Consider the following 17,803-nt stretch of genomic DNA (forward strand, 5'->3'; position numbering starts at 1 on the left):
TTAAAAAAATACATAATAATATTAAATATTTTATCAACAATGCTATATATATCATTTAATTAAACAACTGAAATTGTATTCGCGCCTCAAATCATAACTAGAAGAAGTATATCTACAATAAATTTGACTTTATACATATTAAATATACAATTTTTATAAATTATTTGATTTTATTAATTAAAAATCAAGTGATTTAATAAAATAAGTATACTGATTGAATTTAAAAATACAAATAATAATTCATTGAAAACTAAATATCTTGTTGTTAAAAAATAAAAAATAAAAAAAAATATATTATACTGATATTAATTAACCATTAAAATTATTTTTGACACCAAATAACATACATAGACGAAACTCTAATGTAACTTCCGCTTGTCATTTCATTATCATTTTCTTTTCTTTTATTATTTTGGTGGTAATAATCTTTAATTCCAGTATTTTAGAAAGTTAAATTTTTTTTGTTTTTATTCCTATTATAACTTCTATGGTTATAATTATTTCAGTATTTTGGAAAGTTGAAATTCGTTATTTTAGAAAGTTAATTTTTTTCTTTTTTAGAATTTCTGTTATATGCGTCTTTCTCTTCACATGCTTTATTATTATTTTTTATAATTTATATTTTCTTCTCAAATTAAAAATTCTAATATATCTAGACACGGTAGAGATAACCCTAAACCCTTCGAATGGAAATCTCAGCAAAGATATGACTTTGTCTTTCAAGAGAAACTACGAGGAGAATCTTTTTGAGAGATATTTCTGTGGATAAAGTATAATATAGAACATTGAGAAATTCTAGGAGATGGTTTGTTGGTCTCTATGAAAAATAAGACATTCTATTTTTGAGTTATTTTAAAAAGAAACTCATTTGAAGACTAAAAAAAATATTTTACAAATTAAAAAAAATGACATATAAGAACTAATAAACCGATGAATAATTAGAATATTTTTTAACAGTACGTTATTAGTTCTTTTATGGTTTTTTTTACTTATTATATAATTTGTTTATAAAAAGTAAAAAAATTTCTTGAATAATTATTAAAATTATTATATCAAAATGTATAAAATTATAAAATTATATTTATATTATTAATCAGTAATAATTCTGTTATGGCTGGCCCAAACCACTAGCGGGCCGGCCCGACCCGAGCACCATCCAACTCGAACGGTCAGGAGCGAGGTGTTCAGTCGCCGACCCGGATACGCGTCCCTGACAGCTATGCTACAGCTGTGTGAAGGAAGCATCAAGGAAGGTGAGCCTGTCCTTGATGGGCCTACCTCTGACACGGTATATATGGGGAAGGTCCTACCCTTCTCCCAAGATACGTCACATATCAATCAACTCTTTTTCGCCTGCACACTTTGCTGACTAGAGCGTCGGAGTATCTTTGCAGGTGACACCCCCCCTTTCTCCACACGAAGAGCTCGGGACGTCGACTGCACTCCCTTCAACCCAGCAACCCGGAACTAGGCGATTCCCCTCTCATCAATCGAAGTACCAACCCGAACCGTCCGGTACCCGACCTACCGAACATTGGCACCGTCTGTGGGAACTATCGTCTGAATGGATGTTGTACTGGGCCCAGGAGGAACAAGCCGCGAGACCGAGCGCAGAGGGGAAGCCTCCGCGGCTTCTCCCTGGCAACGCACGAGGTCCCCTCCAAGACGAACCACACGATCTCCCGAAAGGCGCCCCTTCAGGGGAACTGGCGACAACAGCACCAGAATAATGCAAGAACTACGCCACAGGATGCAAGACCTAGAGCGCCGGTTGGCAGACCGAGAACATCGTCAACAAACTCCCGAATCAAGCTACTCCCGCTCCATCTTGAGAAGCCGCTCCCGACGAACAGCTAGCCCACAATCTGAGCCCGAAAATGCCAGGGAGGGAGGACGCGCGAGAAGATGCCGTGACCCCCTCATATACGCCAGGCACGACAGGCGTACCACAGAGCGGAACCGCGAGGACACTCATCAGGAGGACGACGAGGGAAGAACAACCAGAACGCGGGGACCAGTGATAATGGGCGCAACCCCATTCCATCGTTCCATCCTCGAGGTCCGGCTGCCGAAACACTTTGACAAGCCAACGGACATGAGGTACGACGGAACCCAAGACCCGCAGGAGCACCTTACGGCTTTCGAAGCCAGAATGAACCTGGAGGGAGTGGGAGACGAGGTAAGGTGCCATGCTTTCCCGATCACCTTAGCAGGACCTGCAATACGGTGGTTCAATAACCTCCCGCAGGGCTCGGTGACCAGGTTCTCGGACATCAGCCGCGCCTTCCTAGCCCAATTCACAACCAGAATCGCAAAGGCAAAACACCCAATCAATCTACTTGGAGTGACCTATAGATCCGGCGAGCCGACCAGGAAATACCTAGACCGATTCAACGATGAGTGCTTGGAAATCGACGGGTTGACGGATTCGGTTGCAAGCTTATGCCTGACGAATGGACTTCTAAACGAGGACTTCAGAAAGTACCTCACCAAAAAGCCGGTGTGGACAATGCACGAGATCCAGTGTGTAGTCAGGGAGTACATCAACGATGAGGAAGTCAGCCAAGTCGTGGCTGCCAACAAACGGCAGCCCTCTTACAATCAAAACCGGCACCACAGGAGCGGAGAAAGACAGAAGGAACACACCAGGGACGGCGGTCTGAGCAAGGCACCCAGGCCGTTTCCTCGAGTCGGGAAGTTCACTAATTACACTCCCTTCACCGCACCAATCATGGAAGTTTACCAACAAATAGCCGAGAAGGGGATCTTGTCGAAGCCCCGACCATTGAAGGAACGAACAAGGGGGAACCGGAGCCTCTGCTGTGATTACCACAAGGGCTACGGGCACAAGACACAGGACTGCTTCGACCTGAAGGACGCACTAGAGTAAGCGATCAGGGATGGAAAGCTAGCCGAGTTCTCCCACCTCATTAGGGAGCCGAGGAGACGGAACCGTGACCACGAGGGCGAAGACAAGACCCGGGCAGCAAAGCGATGCCAAGAGCCGGAAGACAACGACCACGGCCTTACCATAGTGAACGTGGTAACGGCGAGAAACGTGGCGCCTAGGTCCAAGTTGGCACATAAGAAAGACGCTAAAGTCCTGGCGGTTTCCACATCCTCTGCGCGAAGCCCCAAGAAACTTCCATCCATTTCTTTCGGTCCGGAGGACCAGTGGTTCGACAAGGTCGCGGAAAGCCCTCCCATGGTCATTACGGCCAGAGTGGGAACCGGCCTCATCAAGCGAATCCTTGTAGTTACGGGGGCAGATTCGAACATCATGTTCCGCAATGTGTTCGACGCCTTGGGTCTAAGGGACGCCGACTTAAAGACTCACCAGCACGGCGTTGTAGGGCTCGGCGACCACTTCATCAAGCCGGACGGGATAATCTCCCTGCCGACCTCCGTGGGACAAGGCCAAGGGAGAAGAACGGTAATGGTAGAGTTCGTGATCCTACGAGACTCTACGGCCTACAACATCATCCTAGGGAGGAAGACCATCAACGACGTAGGGGCAGTCATCAGCACAAGGATGCTGATAATGAAGTTCATAACTGAAGAAGGATTAGTAGGGTCTGTAAGGGGAGACCTGGAAACGGCAGTCGCTTGCGACAACGCCAGTCTCTCGTTAAGAAAGAAATCCAAAAAAGCATCAGGAGTTTTCCTCGCCGACTTGGACGCGAGAGTCAGCGACAAGTCGAGACCCGAACCAGAAGGGAACCTGGAGAAGTTTAGAGTCGGCGACACGGAGGAGAAGTTCACCTTCGTGAATAGAAATCTCCCTCACGAGCTGAAAGAACCTTTAATGGAAATGATCAAGGCCAATGGTGACCTATTTGCCTGGACACCGGCCGACATGCCGAGGATAGACCCCCAACTCATGTCACACCATTTGGCCGTCAAGCCAGAAGCCAGACCGGTGGCCCAGAGGAGGAGGAAGATGTCACAGGAAAGAGCAGAAAAGGTGGCCAAGCAGACGGCCAGCCTCCTCGAAGCAGGATTCATCTGGGAACTTGACTACTCGACCTGGCTGTTGAACGTAGTCTTAGTAAGAAAGCATAATGGGAAATTGAGGATGTCCGTGGATTATTCTGATCTCAACAAAGCATGCCCCAAGGATTGCTACCCCCTACCCAACATTGATGCACTCGTCGACGCGGCGGCGGGGTACCGGTATCTGAGCTTTATGGATGCTTATTCCGGCTACAATCAGATACCGATGCACCGGCCAGACGAAGAAAAAACGGCATTCATAACGCCAGGAGGAATCTATTGCTACAAGGTAATGCCCTTCGGCCTAAAGAACGCAGGGGCCACATACCAAAGGTTGATGAACAAGATATTCGGCGACATCATTGGCAAAACGGTGGAAGTCTACGTGGACGACATCCTTGCCAAGACCGCCCGACCCGAAGACCTTCTAAGCGACCTGGGAAACGTGTTCATGGCCCTTCGACGACATGGCATGAGGCTCAACCCTCTCAAGTGCGCCTTTGCCATGGAGGCCGGGAAGTTCCTAGGATTCATGATAACCAAAAGGGGGTGGAAGCCAATCCTGAAAAATTCCAAGCAATACTCCAAATGAAGAGCCCAGGCTGCGTCAAAGACGTCCAGAGACTGGCGGGAAGGCTCACTGCGCTATCTCGCTTCCTCGGGGCGTCGGCAGCAAAGGCCCTACCTTTCTTCAACCTAATGAGAAAGGGAATAGCATTTGAATGGATCCCAGCATGCGAAGAAGCATTCAACCATTTCAAAAAGATACTTGCAACACCACCTGTGCTTGGTAAACCCGTGGTCGGAGAACCGCTTTACCTGTACCTAGTTGTAACGGAGGAAGCACTGGCGGCGGTCTTGGTGCGGGAAGAAGCGAAAGTTCAACAACCAATTTACTTTGTGAGTAAAGCGCTGCAAGGAGCAGAACTTAGGTACAGCAAATTGGAGAAACTGGCACTAGCGCTCCTAACCTCTTCCCGCAGGCTACGGCAATACTTCCAAGGTCACCAAGTGGTCAACGGACCAGGAAATTCGTCAAGTGCTCCAGAAACCCGACCTAGCGGGAAGGATGATGACCTGGGCCATCGAGCTATCCCAATATGATTTAAGATATGAGCCTCGACATACAATTAAGGCGCAAGCAATGGCGGACTTCCTGGTGGAAGTAACCAGAGACCCAACCGAGGACACGGGCACACGGTGGAAGCTCCATGTAGACGGAGCCTCTAACCAGACGTCCGGAGGCGTCGGGATCATCTTAGAAAGCCCAACCGGGGTCATCTACGAACAATCAGTCAAGTTTGAGTTTCCCGTATCGAACAACCAAGCAGAATATGAAGCCCTTCTAGGCGGCTTGATCTTAGCCCGGGAAGTCGGGGCTACGAGGCTAGAAGTATGCAACGACTCACAGATCGTCACGTCGCAAGTGAATGGAAGCTACCAAGCCATAGATTCGCTGTTGCAGAAGTACTTGGAGAGGGTCAAAGAACTGAGCAAACAGTTTGAGGAGGTCACGGTCCAACAAGTTCTGAGAGAGAGGAACACACGGGCAAATCTCCTATCCAAGCTAGCGAGCACGAAACCTGGAACCGGCAACCGATCCCTCATTCAAGGCATCACAAAAGAACCAGCGGTTGCCCTCCACCTGACCAAGATAAGCCCCTCCTGGATGGACTCCATCACCGATTTCTTGCAAAACGGCAAACTCCCTGGAGGTGAGAAGGAAGCTAAAGCGTTGAGAAGGGAGGCTGCCAAATACACGGTCATATAGGGCCAACTATTCAAAAAGGGACTTAGCCAACCCTTGCTGAAGTGCTTACACCCCGACCAGACGGACTACGTGCTCAGAGAAGTCCACGAGGGGTGTTGTGGTCACCACATCGGGGGCAAAGCCCTAGTGAGGAAGCTCATCCGAGCTGGATATTACTGGCTGTCAATGATGGAAGACTCCAAGGAGTTCGTGAAAAAATGTGTTAAGTACCAAGAGAACGCTAACTTCCACAGAGCACCGGCCACCGAGCTGAGCCTGATGACGTCCTCCCGACCCTTCGCACAGTGGGGAGTCGACCTCTTGGGACCTTTCCCGGTTGCCCAGGGCAAGTCAAATATCTCATAGTTGCCGTCGACTATTACACCAAATGGATAGAGGTTGAGCCACTGGCCACCATCTCCTCGTCCAATTGTAGAAAGTTCATGTGGAGGCAGGTGATAACTCAGTTCGGCATCCCGGAGGTCGTCATCTCAGACAACGGGACGCAATTCACCAATAAGAAGTTTGTAGAGTTCCTCGCCGGCTTGGGCATCAAACAGAAATTCTCCTCGGTAGAGCACCCCCAGACAAACGGACAAGGCGAGTTCGCAAATAAGGTCATCTTGCTGGGCCTCAAGAAGCGACTAGACAACAAGAAAGGGGCATGGGCTGATGAGCTCGTCTTGGTCCTCTAGTCCTACCGTACAACCGAGCAGTCCACCACGGGAGAAACCCCCTTTCGCCTGACGTACGGGATAGACGCAATGATATCCGTAGAGATCGGCAAACCGAGCCCACGATTACTTCTCAAGGGGGTGGAAGAAGCTGTAGAGAAGGACCTAGTAGACGAGACCAGGGAGAAGGCCCACCTGTCAGAAGTAGAACTAAAGCAAAGAATGGCCCTGTGCTACAACACCAAAGTGCTCAAGAGGGATTTCGAGCAAAATGACCTCGTCCTACGACGCAATGACATTGGCCTACCGACCTAGAGAGAAGGCAAGATGGCGGCAAACTAGGAAGGCCCCTACAGGGTCAAAGAAGTGATTGGCAAGGGCGCCTACAAATTGGAGAAGCTCAATGGAAGGGAGGTCCCGAGAACCTGGAATGCGGGTAACCTGAGAAGGTTTTACCCCTAGCTCAAGCATGCCGGCCAGGCGATCTAGCGAACTTGATCACTTACCTTTGTATTCGTCATGGTAACAAACTCGTTTAATTACCGGTTAATGTTTGCTTGTCATTTCTACCAATTTTACTTCTATTATATTTTCTTTTTCTACCTACACATCACACGACAACAAGTTCCACGACGCGTTAAACGGAACCTCGATACGGCACCCCGGGACTGATCACCCCGGGAGCCATCTAAATTGAAGCCATAACAAACGGCTACAACGATAACAAGAGGCCATGACCTGGCTTCGCCAAATTACCAACACAACAGTAAATAAACACGGGCGGAAAGCTCATACCGACAAAATGTTAACAAAACAAAACGAAAACGCTAGAGGCAAAAGACAATAATCACAAGTCGACCAAGCGACTCTTAACGTATAACGAAGAAAGCTTCAAAAGTTCTACAACAAAACTGCAAATCCATACAAAAACATAAGGTACAAGAGCTCATTTTTTGGGCATGTCAACAATCTTACCATCCTTGATCGACTTGAAAACTCCAACTGCCGACGTATCGAAATCGGGAGCCACGATCTTCACCTGGGCCTTAAGGGCCTCCTCAGTCATGAAGATCGTGTTCTTTCCCTACTCTCTGGTCACCTTATGCTTCTTCTTAAGCTCCTCAACCGCAGCTTGAGCGGCTTTAGCCGACGAGACGGCCACGTCACGCTCTTTCTCAAAAGCCACCACCCGACCTTGCGCGGCATTAAGTTGGCTTTCCAGAGTCATCTCCTGCTCGGTTAAACGGGACACGGTGTCGTCGGAGGCCTTCAGCTTCTCCTCGGTGGATGCAGTTTTCTCCTCAGCATCCTTAAGCTTTTTCCCCGCCTCAGACAACTGCTCCTGAAGCGTTTCAACTTGAGCTTTGAATTCATTGTTGGCCTTGGCAGCAGTTTCGAGCTTTCTGCGCAGTGACTGCATCCCCGACAACTTGAACTCAGCCTTCCGAGCTATGACAGCTCCGCGGAGGAGCGTTCGGTACATCCACCTCGCTTGCCGCAAGTTCTGTACCGAGGAAGTGATCTTCCGTGCCAGGGATCAGTTGAGAGTCTATGAAAGCCCCAGCGTCGAAGTTCCTCTCCATCACGGTGAGAGCTCCTTCCGGATTGGAGGATGCCCTCTGCCTTTTGGGGGGTGGGGATAAGCTTCAAATCGTCATCCTCTTGCTGAGCAGAGGTCGAGTGCTCGGGGCCGACCGTCTCCTCACAGATTGGAGAAACGCGCGCCCCATCAGAATTCTTATCCGTCATCTCGGTGTCACGGGGTGACGGCGTTGCCTGATCTTTATCCTCAGAAGGGCCCTCCAGTTTCCCGTCAACCTTCTCTGTTTCCTCCTCATCGTTGTCCGCCAAGAAAGTCTTGAACAAGTCCTCAAGCCCTGTCACGGAAGCAGACATCTCCACTGAAACAAACAAGTTAATCGTGAAACCAACACAACCAAGCGAATGAATAAAAACGCAAAAACACAAGGCAAAGCAACTCGCAACTCACAAATATAATTCCTGGCGACCTCCCGTTCACCCATCAAGAGGTGGGGATTCACATGATTCTTCCCAAAAACTGCCAACAACACGTCGGCGACCCTTTTGTCCACAGCGGACATCCCCTTATAAGACACCTTAATGAACGTGTTGGATCCCGCCCCAAAGCTCCAATACGTCGGAATGAGGCGCTCCCCTTCTAACGACAACCAAAAGGGGTGACAACCTTTGACCGGACGCTCCTTAAAATATTTATCTTTAAACCCGTGATAAGAGTCCTCTAACAACCCGAAGATCCTCCTACCCTGGGTAGATCGGAAGGACATGAACCCTTTCCTCGCCTTTCCCTCCTTAGAAGGATTCGTGAGGTTGAAGAAAAAAAGGAAGACATCAACAGATATCGGCAGCTCCAGATATTCGCACACCATCTCGAAACAGCGGATAGAAGCCCAACTGTTCAGATGCAGTTGCGACGGCGCCATGGAGATCCGGTTAAGAAGCGCCATTTGAAAAGGAGAAAACGGGATACGAACCCCCACCTGGGTGAACATGTATTTATAAAACCAGATCCAGTCGGCGACCCGAGGAGAATGGAAGTTAAGCTCATATAGCCGTTCATTGGGGGCAGGAACGAAGACGTCATAATTGGCTTCCTCGTCTGTCCCTCCGCACAAGTACTCGCCTTGACGGAACTCCGTTAGCTCCCCCTTGTCCATTTGATTTGGCGAGTCCTTCACGTCGGAAGTCACCCAGGCATAGGGGTCGTAATTCACGGCGGAGGAGAAGCCCGAGAAACGATGCAAGGCATACCTACAGTGGGGGTACCACTCCGTTAGTCTATGAGGTCAGGAGTCCGGAAAAAGTCCAGAAACTATATTTATCTTATTCAACAGCTAAGATCAAGCATGGCTAAGAGCTAAATCCAAACAAAGCCTACCCTGGAATGGTAACCCCCCTAACGCACCTACTTGACACTAAAAAGCCATCTATTATACAAAATCAAGCAAACAGCATGCAAAACCAGGCAAACAGCATGCACACAGAAGACCGAACAATAAACATGAAGCAAAGGACGAAAAGAATGCTTACCTGAACTAATTATGAAGATTCGAAGGAAGAGGAGGAAGAGCGAATACGCAAGAATGCAAAAATAACACTCCGGGAATTCAGAAGGAGAAGATGATGGAAATGGTTGGAGTAAGGATATGAGAAGAGAACGAAATACGAAACTATTTAAAACTGCCACTCAAGAAGCGCGAAAGGCCTGGGGGCAAAATAGTCTTTGCGCACAAGGTTTTCCAACCCATTATGAGCATTTAATGCTTCGCATGAGGAACGAGGCAACAAACGGTCACCTCAGCAACAAACAGACACGCGCGCAAGAGGCACGTCCCCTCCACGGGCGGCCAACCTGGCAACAACACACGGAATAAGAGATAACACGCTACCAACCACCTTCACGATCATTGTTGGCGCGTTGGGGACACTGTTACGGCCTGGACCAAACCACTAGCGGGCCGGCCCGACCCGAGCACCACTCGACCCGAACGGTCAGGAGCGAGGCGCTCAGTCGCCGACCCGGACACGCGTCCCTGACAGCTATGCTACAGCTGTATGAAGGAAGCATCAAGGAAGGTGGGCCTGTCCTTGATGGGCCCACCTCTGACACGGTATATATGGGGAAGGTCCTACCCTTCCCCCAAGGTACGTCATACCAATCAACCCTTTTTCGCCTGCACACTTTGCTGACTAGAGCGTCGAAGTGTCTTTGCAGGTGACACCCCCCTTTCTCCACACGAAGAGCTCGGGACGTCGGCTGCACTCCCTTCAACCCAGCAACCCGGAACTAAGCGATTCCCCTCTCATCAATCGAAGTACCAACCCGAACCGTCCGGTACCCGACCTACCAAACAAATTCATTTGTGATATATGAAACTAAAACTTATTTCGATATAACGTCTACTTGAAACAAGGATGGAATGATAGACAAAGAATTTCAATGCAAACAATATATATGAATTTAACAACAATATATTTGGAGTTTTGAAACAATGTTATGTTAGAATTTTATTCTAATTGTGATCCAATTTGTTAATATAGAAATTTCTTTGGGTGGTGTTGTAATTATTAATTAATTATATTAGGAGTCGGTCTATTCTTTGATAGAAAGAACACCACTGTTTATAAACTTTATAAAATTTGGGTCTCCAAGTTTGATCTCAACAACAAAAACAAACACATTTTGATTCCATCTGGCTGTGATTCAAGAATTGGAAGTTTCAAATTAAATCAAAGAATTTAGAGGCAATGGCTAGAGGTATGTAAATTACTGGTTTTATAAAATATCTAACATGTGGTATCAGAGCAAAATTGTCTCTGCCTTACCATTTTAAAATTTAATTACTGTGCATTATTTTGATTAATTGTTTCCTAAGGAAAAATGCATAGTATGAATTTTGAAATAAGTAAGAAAAACCATTGAAATTAAAATTGACATACTATAAGAAGAGGGAATAATAAATAATACTTCCAAAAGGAATCTTCTAAATTTGTGTCGTAGTTGTTCTTCATAATAGTATAATTTTTCGTAATTCCCATAAGTTTTCTTATTCTTGAATAAAAAAAAAGGGAAAAGGGAAGAGCGAAGACCGAAAGAACTTGTTTCAATGGATGAATTTTGTTTGTTATATAATATTGAATGCTTGCTACCTTCACGTTGAAGTTGTTGGATTTTAAAAGTTAAATTTGTTATAAAAAATTCAAACTTTGATAGGAGTGAGGTTTGAACTTGAATCTTCTAAATATTGCCAAAGTATTTGTCCACTAGATCATTTTCACTTTTGATATTATTTATGTCATTGAATTTATTTATTTGATGATTATATTTGCATGCAATATAAATTCTTCCGCTGCATATCATATTGTGATTAATATATAGTTTATTGAGGAGTAGCCACAACATTCTTGATAATAATTACATTTAAAGAAATTACATAAATATTAATATGATATATTTGTAATTGTTGTGAATTATATAATAAACTTACCCACAGAAATTTATTATGTTATTCACATATAATTAGGTTAAAATAGAAAATATTTTTACTTCTTAATTAGCCTACAGGTATTAAGAAGCAGCATTTTACTTTCTAGTTTTAATACTTTAGTTAATATAGTGAATATTATGTGTGTTAAAATCTTTGTCCCTAGATAGATTTTAATGACACTATGATTCATATTTATTTTTATATGACTTGCATTGGCATGTATTATCATATGTTATGGATTTTGATGTGCCTATTTAAAGTTGAGTAATGTTAGCATGATTTATTATTTGCAGCAATAATGATATCTGAAACTGTATCTGAAGTTCATTTGTTAAGTGGTGACAACTATAAATAATGGAAAGATAAGGTTCTCTTTCACTTAGGGTGTGCAGACCTTGACCATGCTCTTCGTAGGGAAGAGCCTCCGACACCTACTGATGCTAGTTCTCAAGTTGAGGTAGCATTATACGAACGATGCGAGAAATCTAACCGTTTAAGTATGATGTTTATTAAATCTCGTATCTCAACTAGTATCCGAGGTTCAATTCCTGATTGCGAGAATGTCAAGGATTACATGAAGGCTATTGATGAACAGTTTGAGTCTTCTAGTAAGGCACTTGCAAGCACCCTAATGGCACAATTGTCATCCATGAGACTTACCGGCCTAAGAGGTGTGCGTGAACACATTATGATGTTGAGAGACATTGCAGCAAAACTGAAAGCTTTAGAGGTTGAAATCTCTGACTCATTTCTGGTGCATCTTATTCTAAATTCTCTTCCTGCCCAGTACGGACCATTTAAGATTTTTTATAAGACACATAAGGAAAAATGGTCCATTAATAAATTACTGGTGATGTGTGTGCAAGAGGAAGGAAGGCTAATTCAAAAATTTGGTGAAAGTGCACTATTATGACAAATGAAGGTGGTAAAAAGCAAGCTCATAAGAAGAAAGAAAAGGGTATTGCATCCTATCCTATGAAGAAAGAAGGTGCACGATGTTTCTTTTGTAAAAAGAAAGGACACATGAAGTGAAATAATTTCTCTCTAGACATTTTGATATGAAAGATATGGGTGATGCATCTTATGTCATTGGCATAAAGATTCATAGATATAAACATAAAGGAATTTTAGGTTTATCTCAAGAAGCCTATATTAATAAAGTTCTTGAAAGGTTTAAAATGCAAATTGTTCACCGAGTGTTGCACCTATTGTGAAAGGTGACAAATTCTGCTTAGATCAATGTCCCAAAAATGAACTTGAAAAGGATCAGATACAAAATATTCCTTATGCTTCAGCCGTTGGAAGCCTAATGTATGCTTAGGTCTGTACAAGACTTGACATTGCTTTTACTGTTAGCATGTTAGGAAGATATCAAAGTAATCCAGGAATTATCCATTGGAGAGCTAAAAAGAAGGTCTTAAGGTACCTTCAAGGGACCAAGGACTTCATGCTTACATATAGACGAACTGACAATTTGAAAATTGTTGGATACTCAGATTCAGACTTAGCAGGATATATTGATTCTAGCAAGTCAACGTCAGGATACATCTTTATGCTTGCTGATAGAGTAGTATCTTAGAAGAGTGCAAAACAATCACTTGTAGCCACTTCTACCATGGAAGCCGAATTTATTGCTTGTTTTGAGGCTACATCACAAGGTGTTTGGTTAAAGAATTTCATATCTGGGCTTAAGATTATGGATTGTATCTCTAGGCCATTGAGAATATATTGTGACAATTCAGCTGCTGTATTTATGGCTAAGAATAATAGAAGTAGTAGTCGAAGTAAGTACATCGATATTAAGTACTTAGCCATTAAGGATCGAGTTAGGTCTAATGAGGTACAGATAGAGCATATTAGTACTAAACAGATGATAGCTGATCCTTTGACAAAAGGCATGCCACCAGGATTGTTTAAGGATCATGTTACTAGTATGGGTTTATGTTCTGTAACGTCACTTATATGACTTATGTTATATTATATGACATATTTGGATATGAAATTCTTATTATTGTTTGTTTCTCATTTGGTTAGTATATATGCGCATACATGATTGAGAATGACAAATAAAATTCAGTGAAGGACTTAGAATAAGTATGGGGCTTATTCCTACAGAAATACCACATAAAGGGCTTATTCAATTAGGAGATGTTACATTGTAATATATAGAAGGTAATACTCGATTAATGAGAACCTACCGCTATGATTCGTGTAATTTGTCTTAATTGTTTAAGCATAGCATGTAATTACAAACTATACGTAACAAATGTTGGACCAAGTGGGAGAATGTTAGAATTTTTATTCTAATTATGGTCCAATTTGTTAATATAAAAATTAGTTTGGGTGGTGTTGTAATTATTAATTAATTATATTGGGAGTTTGTCTGTTCTTTGATGGAAAGAACACGGCTGTTCATAAACTTTATAAAGTTTGGTCTCCAATTCTGATCACAACAACAAAAACAAACACATTTTGATTCCATCTGGCTTTGTGATTCAATAATTGAAAGTTCTAAATTAAATCAAAGAATTTATAGGCAATGACTGGAGATAAGTAAATTACTAGTTTTATAAAATATCTAACATGTTAAGAAACGACAAAAAAGCACCTATAATTGTTGATGTTTATTAATCAGTATATTTTTAAAAGAATGTATCTACGATAGTTGCTTTTTTGAGATAGTGCTTCACAGGAAAAAAAATTTTCTCTTAAAAATTATATAATAAAAAAATAATTGGTAAAAAATGAGATTTTTTTAATATATATGACTTTTTATAATGATAAGATAAAATAATTTGATATTTATCCTACCGAACCTTAACCCGACAAAACAAAGAGAATTGTTTCCCACCAGTTTGTAGAAAAAGACACCTATTCCCTATCCATTAAGGCTCGCCACTTCTGTCGTATCACTCCGCCGAGGACCACTCTGACAGGCCACTGCAATGTCAGGTGCTTCTGAAAAAAAAAAAGATAAAAGCAAATCTCAAACCCAAAACTCTTACTCTTTTCTTCTTCCTTCCTAAAAAAAAAAAAAGCAAAATTAGAAAAAAAAGAATTAAACTAAATAAAAGCAAAATTGGAATTTAGATTCCAAATTCCACATATTCCCCAAATCCAGTTCACCTTCATTTTTATTTCCATTTCAATTTTAATTTAATTTAATTTTCCGTTCAGATTGAGCTGAATTTGTTCTCCATCGTCGTTTTGTTTCGCACCGAAATTGCATGAATCTGCTATTCTAATAGCAGAGAGCTAACAACCAACCACCATGGCCAGAACCTCCACGACGCCGGAGAAGTTGGCAACGGCGATGGCGCTGATGTCTCCGACGACCTCGCTGTCGGTGACGCAGGCGGTGAACAGCTCACATAAGTTTGTGATCCAGGTTACTCTTTGGCGAAGGGTATGGGAATCAGAAAATGAATAATAAATTTGGTTGAATATTGGTGACTATTAAGTTGCTGGTAAACAGGTATATAATGATGTATAATAATTTTTAGATGTTTTCTTTTTTGTATGAATAGGGTACGAGAGATTAAATTAAGGTCCATGAAAAGCAAAGTAATTTTTTAGTGTATGTGAATAATTAAATATATTTTAGTTTTGATTTTTAAATTTTTAAAATTTAAAAATATAAATTAAAATTAATTGAATTTTAACTAAATTAAAAGGATTAGAGTAGTTTTTGTTTAATATAAAAAATATTTAATTTTTTATAAAATTAAATAAAAAATATTTTTTATTTTTATTAAAGTATAAAAGTAGTTTAGTTAAAGTATTGATATAATATATATTTAAAAAAAGAAAAATTAATTATTGACGTAAAAAATATAATCCACGTGTCATGTTTAATTTGTCCATATTTTTATCGTATCGGTACGTATAAATTTATCATCAAAGTAAACACTTTCTTTTATTGAATTAGGAAACATATTGTGGTGCCCCTTATGTGGTTTAACCGTTGAGTTAATACTCAAAATGGCCCTTGAAATTTGACTTCGGATTCAATTTAGTCCTTGGATTTTTAATTGACCCAAATTGTACCCTGAAATTTTAACGTGTGCCTCAAATTGGCCCTTCTCTCCATTTCCGTCACCGAAAAGCTGACCTGGCACAATTAAACGACGTCATTTTACTATTTATTCCAAAACGACGTCGTTTGACTCTCCTTCTTCTTCTTCCTCCTCCTCCTCAAGCAGCCATGGCTTGGGTACTGCTTCAAGTTTCAGAAACCTCAAGTATGATCTCATCCTCAACTTTAGACTCATCTCTTCTTCTTTGTTCATTCTCCCTCTGTATAGCCGTTAAATCCATCACTCGCACTCTTTCCTTTTCTCCATGGCTTCTCTTCAACCCAATTTCAGTGATCAAGTAATTATCATCACCTTCATCTACACACGCCTGAGCAACTGCTTCATTCATAACAACAACCACAACCACAACCTCTTCTACATCCTCCATTTCACTTCAAACTAATTCTTAATTATCATTATTATTGAAAAAAATACAGAATGGGCTAGGGTTCCAGTGCAACACTACAACCTCAATTCACCTTCTTCCTTCATCGAGAGTCCCTCCACATTCTTAAAGTCGTCGACGCCAGAACCATTGCCCCCTGCCCCGTTATTCTAGAAGCTTTTCATGTTATTGAAGTAGCTGATTCAAAGGCTAATTATTCTGGCCAAGGCAAAATGGATAAGAGAAAGAATAGGAAGATACAGTATAAAAAGGAGGAGGAGAAGGAGGGGCCGACGAACGGTGCACATCGGTGCAGTGGCCAAGGTTGCACAACCAAGGAAGAGGTGGCAACGATTAGGAATACGGCGGTGGTGGAAGGATGTAGCCGGAGCTTCTTGTTGGTTTGTTTGGATTTGGCACCATAGAAATTTGACCCCCCATTTCAGTGATGAAGGAACAAGGAATTGGGATTTTAAAAAATGACGTCGTTTTTCTTGTGCCACTGCCTGGACGAAAGGATCAATTTGAGGTACGCGTTAAAATTTTAGAGTACAATTTGAGTCAATTAAAAATTCGAGGATTAAATTAAATCGGAGATCGAATTTCAGGGGCCATTTTGAGTATTAACTCTTTAATCGTTTAACTTCGTCGAGTTCCACCATGTGGACAAGATATATAATGTGTTAGTTAGGTGACCACTATTTTTTCTTATTTTTGTCTTACGTTTAAACGGTCAATGGTGCACGAAATTGTGATCACACTTTTCACAACTCCGCACAACTAACCAGCAAGTGCACTAGGTCGTCCAAGTAATACCTTACATAAGTAAGGGTAGATCCCACGGAGATTGTCGGCTTGAAACAAGCTATGGTCATCCTGTAAATCTTAGTCAGGCAGATTCAAATGGTTATGAGGTTTTGATAATTAAAAGATAAATAAAACATAAAATAAAATAAAGATACTTATGTAATTCATTGGTGGGAATTTCAGATAAGCGTTTGGAGATGCTTTGTTGCTTCTGAACCTCTGCTTTTCTATTGTCTTCATCCAATCATGTGTGCTTCCTTCCATAGCAAGTTGTATGTTCCTCTCGGATGAAAAATACTAGGTACGGTTTCTGCACGGCTAATCAACTGTCGGATTTCTCATCTCGAATGAAAAATACCAGGCACAGCTACCGCACGACTAATCATCTGTCAGTTCTCACTAGCATCGGAATAGGATCTCTCTATCCTTTTGCACACTGTCACTGCGCCCAACATTTGTGAGTTTGAAGCTCGTCACAGTAATCCCTTCCCAGATCCTACTCGGAATACCACAGACAAGGTTTAGACTTTCCGGATCTCAGGAATGCTGCCAATTGGTTCTAGCCTATACCATGAAGGTTCTAACCTCATAGACTCGGTCCATGGATTAGAGACCCAAGAGACTATACTCCGGCTGTCGTCCAATGACTACGTTGAACATCATGTAGACTGCTTGTGGTTGTCAGGCACGCGGATCTTGGCTAAGCGAGTAACGAAGATAGTGGGTGATTGTTATGGGTCACCCCTTCATTCTGACTTAACTGAATTAAGTACGAGAGTATATCTTGGAGAAGAAGTAAGCGAGAATTGAAAGAGAGATAATAGTACTTGCATTAATTCATGAAGAACAGCAGAGCTCCGCACCTTAATCTATGAGGTGTAGAAACTCCACCGTAGAAAATACATAAGAGAAAAAGGTCTAGGCATGGCTGAATGGCCAGCCTCCCCAAATGTGAATAATGGCATAAGCTCCTGAATACAATAGTAAAAAGTGTTATTTATACTAAACTAGTTACTAGGGATTACAGAAAATAAGTAACTAAGTGCAGATAGTGCAGAAATCCACTTTCGGGGCCCACTTGGTGTGTGCTT

At 42.5% G+C, this 17,803-nt stretch overlaps 1 protein-coding gene across 1 annotated transcript; it reads left to right on the forward strand.

Annotated features, from left to right (window-relative positions):
* Positions 1–1,564: 1,564 nt before the first annotated feature.
* LOC148568891 (uncharacterized) lies at positions 1,565–5,097 on the forward strand. The gene is made up of 3 exons (XM_088484809.1): positions 1,565–2,886; positions 2,935–4,173; positions 4,311–5,097. The coding sequence occupies exons 1-3, from the start codon at positions 1,565–1,567 to the stop codon at positions 5,095–5,097; spliced, it is 3,348 nt and encodes a 1,115-aa protein (XP_088340935.1).
* The last annotated feature ends 12,706 nt before the right edge of the window (positions 5,098–17,803 follow it).

This window comes from Arachis ipaensis, chromosome B4 (genome assembly GCF_059453495.1).
Source record: "Arachis ipaensis isolate K30076 ecotype BB chromosome B4, ASM5945349v1, whole genome shotgun sequence".
Lineage (NCBI taxonomy): Eukaryota > Viridiplantae > Streptophyta > Magnoliopsida > Fabales > Fabaceae > Arachis > Arachis ipaensis.